At 46.5% G+C, this 8,483-nt stretch overlaps 1 protein-coding gene across 1 annotated transcript; it reads right to left on the bottom strand.

The window, feature by feature from the left end:
- Window positions 1–674: 674 nt before the first annotated feature.
- rpa3 (replication protein A3) lies at window positions 675–8,268 on the bottom strand. Its single transcript, XM_066675105.1, has 4 exons — window positions 7,891–8,268; window positions 3,824–3,898; window positions 2,930–3,041; window positions 675–833 (listed from the first exon to the last, which is right to left on the bottom strand). The coding sequence occupies exons 1-4, from the start codon at window positions 7,987–7,989 to the stop codon at window positions 754–756; spliced, it is 366 nt and encodes a 121-aa protein (XP_066531202.1). The 5' UTR covers window positions 7,990–8,268; the 3' UTR covers window positions 675–753.
- Window positions 8,269–8,483: the final 215 nt, after the last annotated feature.

Raw genomic sequence — 8,483 nt, forward strand, 5'->3', positions numbered from 1 at the left:
TTGGCTGGTGGACTATACTCAGTCCAGCAGTGACACAGAGGGGTTTAAAAACTCCATACAGCACCGCACCACACTACACACACACACACACACACACACACACACACACCACCTCCACTTCAGTGTCACTGCAGCTCTGAGAACGATCCACCACCTGTTATCATACCTGCTCTGTGGGGGGACTACAGTTGGACTCGTCTTTAAATCAGAAGAACAAAGAGCTAAATATAATAACATAAAAAAATAATAAAATAAATTAGAGGTGGATTGGCGACTCAAAAGTGTCCGTAGGTGTGTGTGTGTGAGTGAATGTGTGTGTGTGTGTTGCCCTGTGAAGGACTGGCGCCCCCTCCAGGGTGTGTTCCCGCCTTGCGCCCAATGATTCCAGGTAGGCTCTGGACCCACCGCCACCCTGAACTCGATAAGGGTCACAGATAATTAATGAATGAATGAATGAAAGAAAATAAATAAGAAAACAGATAAAACCCAACACCAGTACTGAGTAACACTATATTTAAATAATTCAGTTCTGGTTTGATATCCAGTTTAAAACGTCCCGCATCTGTAAACCAACAAAACTGTGATGAGCCTCAGATCAACAGTGAACTCCATGTCTCTAAAGAACAACACAAAACCGACATTTTCATTTTATACAGTTTTTAATTTTTTTAAACAGTTTCCAAGAAAACAGGAAAAAACTAAATACAAAAGGCAAAATACACATAAGAAAACAGTGTGTATTCATCGTTTTTTCTAACCACTAGAAGATCCGAAGGGGTAATGTTGAGGAAAGTCGTGAATGATTTTCAGGGCCTCATTGTACAGCTGTAAATCTGAGGGAAGGAGAGAAGAAAAAAAAACAACAACAATGAGATGGATTTTCTGAAAAATATGATACAAAGCCTGCCAATGTACAGCTGCATTCCCATCCCTTCATAAGAAAATGTCTTCACACTTTGTCAAAAAGCTTTAAAATCTTGTGAAAACCTGTGATGAAACCACTTTCTTCTTTGGGGAAATCAAGCTGATTTTAAGAAGAATCCTGACACTTTAGTTCTTCAGAGAGGAGTGAGAAAACTGCCACTAAACAAAGAAACTAAACTACAACTCCATGGAAGGAAGGAAGGAAGGATGAAAACATTTCAGTGGGTTATGCAGAGGCTGGAGAAGCCAAAAAGTTTACACGGAACAAAATTTTTTTTGTATAATATATAAAACCACGTGGGTTTCCTCCGGGTGGCTGTCTGTGAGGAGTGTGGTGTGTTCTCTCTGTGTCTGTGTGGGTTTCCTCCGGGTGGCTGTCTGTGAGGAGTGTGGTGTGTTCTCTCTGTGTCTGCGTGGGTTTCCTCCGGGTGGCTGTCTGTGAGGAGTGTGGTGTGTTCTCTCTGTGTCTGTGTGGGTTTCCTCCGGGTGGCTGTCTGTGAGGAGTGTGGTGTGTTCTCTCTGTGTCTGCGTGGGTTTCCTCCGGGTGGCTGTCTGTGAGGAGTTGGTGTGTTCTCTCTGTGTCTGCGTGAGTTTCCTCCAGGTGACTGTCTGTGAGGAGTGTGGTGTGTTCTCTCTGTGTCTGTGTGGGTTTCCTCCAGGTGACTGTCTGTGAGGAGTGTGGTGTGTTCTCTCTGTGTCTGCGTGGGTTTCCTCCGGGTGACGGTCTGTGAGGAGTGTGGTGTGTTCTCTGTGTCTGCGTGAGTTTCCTCCAGGTGACTGTCTGTGAGGAGTGTGGTGTGTTCTCCCTGTGTCTGCGTGAGTTTCCTCCAGGTGACTGTCTGTGAGGAGTGTGGTGTGTTCTCTCTGTGTCTGTGTGGGTTTCCTCCAGGTGACTGTCTGTGAGGAGTGTGGTGTGTTCTCTCTGTGTCTGCGTGGGTTTCCTCCGGGTGACGGTCTGTGAGGAGTGTGGTGTGTTCTCTCTGTGTCTGCGTGAGTTTCCTCCAGGTGACTGTCTGTGATGTGTGTTCTCCCTGTGTCTGTGTGGGTTTCCTCTGGGTGACTGTCTGTGAGGAGTGTGGTGTGTTCTCCCTGTGTCTGCGTGAGTTTCCTCCAGGTGACTGTCTGTGAGGAGTGTGGTGTGTTCTCTCTGTGTCTGCGTGGGTTTCCTCCGGGTGACTGTCTGTGAGGAGTGTGGTGTGTTCTCCCTGTGTCTGCGTGAGTTTCCTCTGGGTGACTGTCTGTGAGGAGTGTGGTGTGTTCTCCCTGTGTCTGCGTGAGTTTCCTCCAGGTGACTGTCTGTGAGGAGTGTGGTGTGTTCCCTCTGTGTCTGCGTGGGTTTCCTCCGGGTGACTGTCTGTGAGGAGTGTGGAGTGTTCTCCCTGTGTCTGCGTGGGTTTCCTCCGGGTGACTGTCTGTGAGGAGTGTGGTGTGTTCTCCCTGTGTCTGCGTGGGTTTCCTCCGGGTGACTGTCTGTGAGGAGTGTGGTGTGTTCTCCCTGTGTCTGCGTGGGTTTCCTCCGGGTGACTGTCTGTGAGGAGTGTGGTGTGTTCTCACTGTGTCTGCGTGGGTTTCCTCCGGGTGACTGTCTGTGAGGAGTGTGGTGTGTTCTCCCTGTGTCTGCGTGGGTTTCCTCCGGGTGACTGTCTGTGAGGAGTGTGGTGTGTTCTCCCTGTGTCTGTGTGGGTTTCCTCCGGGTGACTGTCTGTGAGGAGTGTGGTGTGTTCTCCCTGTGTCTGCGTGGGTTTCCTCCGGGTGACTGTCTGTGAGGAGTGTGGTGTGTTCTCCTCATGGGTTTCCTCCGGGTGCTCCGGTTTCCTCCCATGGTCCAAAAACACACGTTGGTAGGTGGATTGGCGACTCAAAAGTGTCCATAGGTGTGAGTGTGTGACTATGTGAGTGTGTGTTGTCCTGGTTACAGATAATGAATGAATGAATAAATGAATGAATGAATGTTTATAGCTTGTGCAGAAAGTGTCTGGAAGCACAGCTAAGTTGAGGTCCTTACCGAACTGAATGCCCTTCTCGTCTCTGAACAAGATGTACGCCGTAGCCATGATCGTTCCTTTGTTGGACACCATCCCGATAACCTCCACCACTCCACTCAACTCTTCATCCAGCTGAAAGGTAAAAGGCAGGGGAGATTCGTCTGATCGTTCTCAGCTTTAGGCTCAGGGGGGTTGGGGAAATTATCTAATTGTGACTTTGCACCACTTTTCCAAATGTGATTTAAATTGCATTTATTTTCAATGACTAAATATCCAGGCCTGTGTTTATGACCAAGATCTGCCTCTTACTCTGAGCGCTGAACGTAGACAGCTACACTATCGTTTAATTGTGACTGATGCGATTTCCACAGTGTGGTGATTGGCTGTTTCTGATTTGGTTGAACTCTGTGACAGAAGTTAAATTTAAAAACACGTTTTCTGACAGTGTCGATAGCACAGGCTAGATATAAAACTCTTGCAACCAAAACTGGTGTAAAACAATTCATCTTTCTCTACTGGAGGCTATCAAAGACCAAAAATAAAGTTAGATTCACAAGCATACGCTGCCATTTCATGAATTAGGACTGGGAAACTGTAAATGTAGATAACTCTACAGTGACTGATAAGTCTATAACCAACCTGTAATAAAGGTATAATAAAATTAATATTCAGATTCTAAAAGTTTGGTGGCCAAAACTTGAAGATAACTTAATGTACTGTAATTATACATCTGCAATAATTGTGTATTGATTTGTTCCTGAAACAACAGAGAAATAAAATATCTTAACAACTCTCTGGTGTCTAGATTACAGCAGCTCCGTCTATACACTGCTCCTGTCTAAGTCAGCAGCCACAGTTAATGAGTGCTTTAAAACTTAGCGCAGAGTGGACACTCCTTTGGAAAAGCCACCTACAGGTTCATTAAGCTCCACAGACACGACCTTCCCATCTCCGTCTGACAAGGTGAAGGACTTTCCCGTCGGAAGGACCTGTTGAAGAAGAGACAAGGGCTTTAAGTTCAGACTCCCGTGAGAGTTCATGAAGGATTCTGCGGGTCTAACGTCGGCTGTAGCGGTGTCCTACAACACGGATTCAGGTTTATCCGTACTCGTACCCGCTGAGAGACACACACTTGGCCAGGTAAAGTGAATCTGACGTGGGGAGCTGGAAGTAATGGCAGTGTAAGTAATCTGTTGCTTCCTTAGTGATGAAGAGCTCTGCAGAAAGAATGTCTTAAACCTGACGTAGCTTGTTTTATTGGATTGTTTATATCTAAGAGGCACTTCACAAAGTAGGGTTTCTCCAATTAGCCAGATAAGCCCAATAAGTCCCAAAGGAAAAGAGGTGAGGAACGTTACTTTTTTTTGGACCGTACACAACTCTGACTCAAAAGGGGTATTCCACAAAGCAGGATTTCCCGGTTTTAGGAAAAGAGCAGAACAATATTCTTAGAGGGTTAGGTTTATCTGGCTGAATCATAAATCCTGCTTTATGGAAGAGCCCCCAGTGGATATTCCACTAAACAGGATTTCTCAGTTTAGCCCCAGGGTCATACGTGTCCATTCGGAAGAGAGCTGATGGAGATTCCTAAAGTAGAGACCTCAACTACGGATTTGAGCTATCCAACTCAAAGTCATAGCTCCTGCTTTGTGGGGCCGCCTCCTGGACTTTATAGATTACCCGGATAACTCCATTTCTGTGTTTATGTTCCTCAGCTGTAGGCTTCCCTTGGTTTTAACACCCCCTCGGCTCTGCTCGTACAACACTGACAGCACGGGAAATGTTAAATGGTTTTGTCAATGTCATAAACCAGCACATATCCAGAAATATTATGCATTTTTTTTCCATCTGTTCAATTTTTTTTTTCGTTTATCACTTATATCACATATCACTTGTTAATACCAGGCACTTTTACAGAATTCCGGGTCTGAGTCCCAGGTGAGCACCACGGATGTGACAGTGGCAGGAAAATCTCCCTCAGAGCATGACGAAGAACCACTGAAAGGAACCAAGACTCAAAAGGGTAACCCATCCTCCTCTGGGGCAGTGTATAAACAGACAGCAGTGTATTATGAATGAGTAAAGAGCTGTGTTTATTAATTACAGCATGAGGCAGAGGCGGCATGGTGGTGCAGCAGGTAGTGTCGCTGTCACACAGCTCCAGGGACCTAGAGATTGTGGGTTCGATTCCCGCTCCAGGTGACTGTGAGGAGTGTGGTGTGTTCTCCCTGTGTCTGTGTGGGTTTCCTCCAGGTGACTGTCTGTGAGGAGTGTGGTGTGTTCTCCCTGTGTCTGCGTGGGTTTCCTCCGGGTGACTGTCTGTGAGGAGTGTGGTGTGTTCTCCCTGTGTCTGTGTGGGTTTCCTCCGGGTGACTGTCTGTGAGGAGTGTGGTGTGTTCTCCCTGTGTCTGCGTGGGTTTCCTCCGGGTGACTGTCTGTGAGGAGTGTGGTGTGTTCTCCCTGTGTCTGTGTGGGTTTCCTCCAGGTGACTGTCTGTGAGGAGTGTGGTGTGTTCTCCCTGTGTCTGCGTGGGTTTCCTCCGGGTGCTCCGGTTTGTGTCTGTGTGTTGCCCTGTGAAGGACTGGCGCTCCCTCCAGAGTGTATTCCTGCCTTGCACCCAATGATTCCAGGTAGGCTCTGGACCCACCGTGACCCTGAACTGGATAAGAGTTACAGATAATGAATGGATGGAGTGTGAGGCAGAGGAACAATGTGCAGTTCTATTTCAGGTAAAGGCTCAGACTCAATCACTCGGCAGACGTGAGGCTAATGGCGCTTTTCCGCTGCGTGGTACCTACGCTGCTTGGCTCTACTCGCTCTTTGGTCCCCGGTACCCGTCTCATTTCCCCACTGCTTTCTCTGTAGCTGCTGAAGTCACAAATCCCTGTCTCTAATGAGAACAGCAGGCTCTGGAAACCACATCAACCACCAGCGGTTAAGTTAAGCATTGTTTTCTCAAGGTGTATTGGCGTGTTGTGGTTTGGAACTGAACACAGCTCCGTCATCAGTTCAGTAGAGTTCTTGTCGGATTCCTTCATCGTTAGAACCTCTTCAAAACACCACAGTGTAGTGTTACGAGCTGCTGTTGTGAGTTGGATAAAAATGAACGTGATCTCTGTTGTAGCTGGAGATTTTACCGATGGCAAGTTTGTGCTGGACGTCTGCATTTCACCGAGATTGTAAAGTCTCTCTGGACAATCAGAGCACTGTAAGGTTTACACATCACATGTAGTCTGTGCTCTACTCACTTGGATCCACAGAAGATCAGGTACTACAAAAGAACCCAGTTCTAGATATCAGGACCAAACGTAACTACCTGCCTTTGCATTAGAGTCGAGTTGAGTAGAGTAGGGACCATGCAGTGAAAAAGCGCCACGGGATGTCACCAGGGACTCCCAAATCTCAACGCTTGTTCATAAAGACAGGGACACTCCAAATATTCTTTCAAAGCTACTACCTGAAGCTCTCTGCTAAAGGCAAACTGTAAGCATTGGTGAATGAAGTGAGATACAGTATAACTAGAATTGTATAACAGCTTGGAAACAGCTCACGTGTTTTAAATCTGTGTACAGTAAAAACCCTGAGAGATGTTGGTAAAAGTACACTACCATTTTATGGAGAAGGTTCATGTGGATCTAAAGCCCTCCTGCACCAAGCCTAGTGTGCTTCTGTAGCTGCTACACTTGCGCCGCCTAGTGGCAATGCTTAGCAGACTCAAAAACAAGACTACAAAATGTTGTTTCACAGGCTTTGATAATAACCTAATGAAACAATGTATGAGAAGCCATCAGTCAAGTCCTTCTTAAGAGGATTTTTAAGGTATTATCACTCTGTATTTTCTGCCTATTTAATCTCCATTTCCACTACCTTGGTCTCCCCCCACTGCACAAGGCTCCCAGGCTCAGACGAGCTGCTGTTAACAGCGTATCACTGGACGGTTCAACACTCTTGGAGATGAACACACAGACGATATCTGATGATATTCCACTCCATCATTTTAAATCATAAAGTGTTTGACTGGCAAAAAAACACTGCAAAATACCACCAAGAGTCAGAACAATACAATAACGTTGTTTCTACAGTCACTGTCCATTTTGCCCGGTCCAATGACCCCACGTTCTCCCTGATCTTCAATGGTAAGGACCCCCACATGATTTGTGGTGGTAGATCATTCTCAGTCCCATAGTGATGCTGACAGTGTGTAGTGATGGTGTGAGTGGATCAGACACAGCAGTGCTGCTGGAGTTTTTAAACCCCTCAGTGTCTGGACTGAGAACAGTCCACCGACCAAAAACACCCAGCCGACAGCGTCCTGTGTCACTGATGAAGGACTAGAGGACGAGCGACACACACTGTGCAGCGACAGATCAGAGCTACTGTCTCTGACTTTACATCTACAAGGTGGACCAACGAGGGAGGAGTGTCTCACAGAGTGGACAGAGAGTGGACACAGGGTTTAAAAACTCCAGCAGCACTGCTGTGTCTGATCCACTCGTACCAGGACAGCACACACTAACACTAAGGGTGACCCACCACCCAAATCACACCTGCTCTGTGGTGGTCATGTGGAGGTCCTGATCATTGAAGAACAGAGTGAAAGTGGGCTAACAAAGTGTGCAGAGCAACAGCTGTACTACACTGTGGAACTACAATGTGAACCTGTAAGGTCAGTGGAGCTGATAAAAGTGGATCGTAAGTGTAAAAATAAGTATTGTGGGGGTCACACACTTGTATAGTTTTGGAATTTTCCGATTCCACCTTAAATAGTGCCGAAGCTGCTCTGGCACAGGGGACAGTAGAGCGTCTGACTCTTTATTTAAGGTGGAACAGATAATTCGAGTGAATCATCAAGTTAAACTCCGTATTGCTCCACCAGCCAGGGACGAATCCACTCAGACCTCAGTAATAAAGATGACTTTAAGCGCTAAATAGCTTTAATCTACATTAAAACACGGACGGTGTCGCTTTTTTGTGTTTTTACCTTCTCCACTCGCCCAACAAAACACACAGGTTTATTAACGAACTGTGAGATCATCTCGGCGCTGATTCTGGTCTTCGGAGACTCGAAAACTCCCGTCATCTCGGAGCTTTAACACGGAAACTAAGTCTTAAACTACGTAAAAACCCAAAGAAGAGAGAAGAACATCAGAGGACCAACGAACGCGCCAAAATTTCGGTCATTCCTCGGAACCCACTTTCTCTCTTGACGTGTTTCCGCAGAAGTGAACCAGCGGCTGCGTCCCAAACCACAAACTTCACTTGTGCCTAGAGTTAAGAAGACAGACCTAAAGCGGGTGCCCTTTAAACACTATAACATGTATCTTTCTACATACATCTTATTTAGTGACGTAGTGTGCAATCTGGGACGCACCTCTCCCTGAGCAGACATCAACAGATTTTAAACGTTATTATCGACGGTTACATCTCAAACCACACACACGTCTTTCCTTCATACACTGCACTAGCGGAGGCGAGTCTAACAGTGGTGCCCTATCTTCACACATACTATTTAGTGCACCAGTATGCGGTTTAGGACGCACCCAGTGTCTTGCTGTTTTAGTTCCTCCACGACAA

This window comes from Hoplias malabaricus, chromosome 6 (genome assembly GCF_029633855.1).
Source record: "Hoplias malabaricus isolate fHopMal1 chromosome 6, fHopMal1.hap1, whole genome shotgun sequence".
Lineage (NCBI taxonomy): Eukaryota > Metazoa > Chordata > Actinopteri > Characiformes > Erythrinidae > Hoplias > Hoplias malabaricus.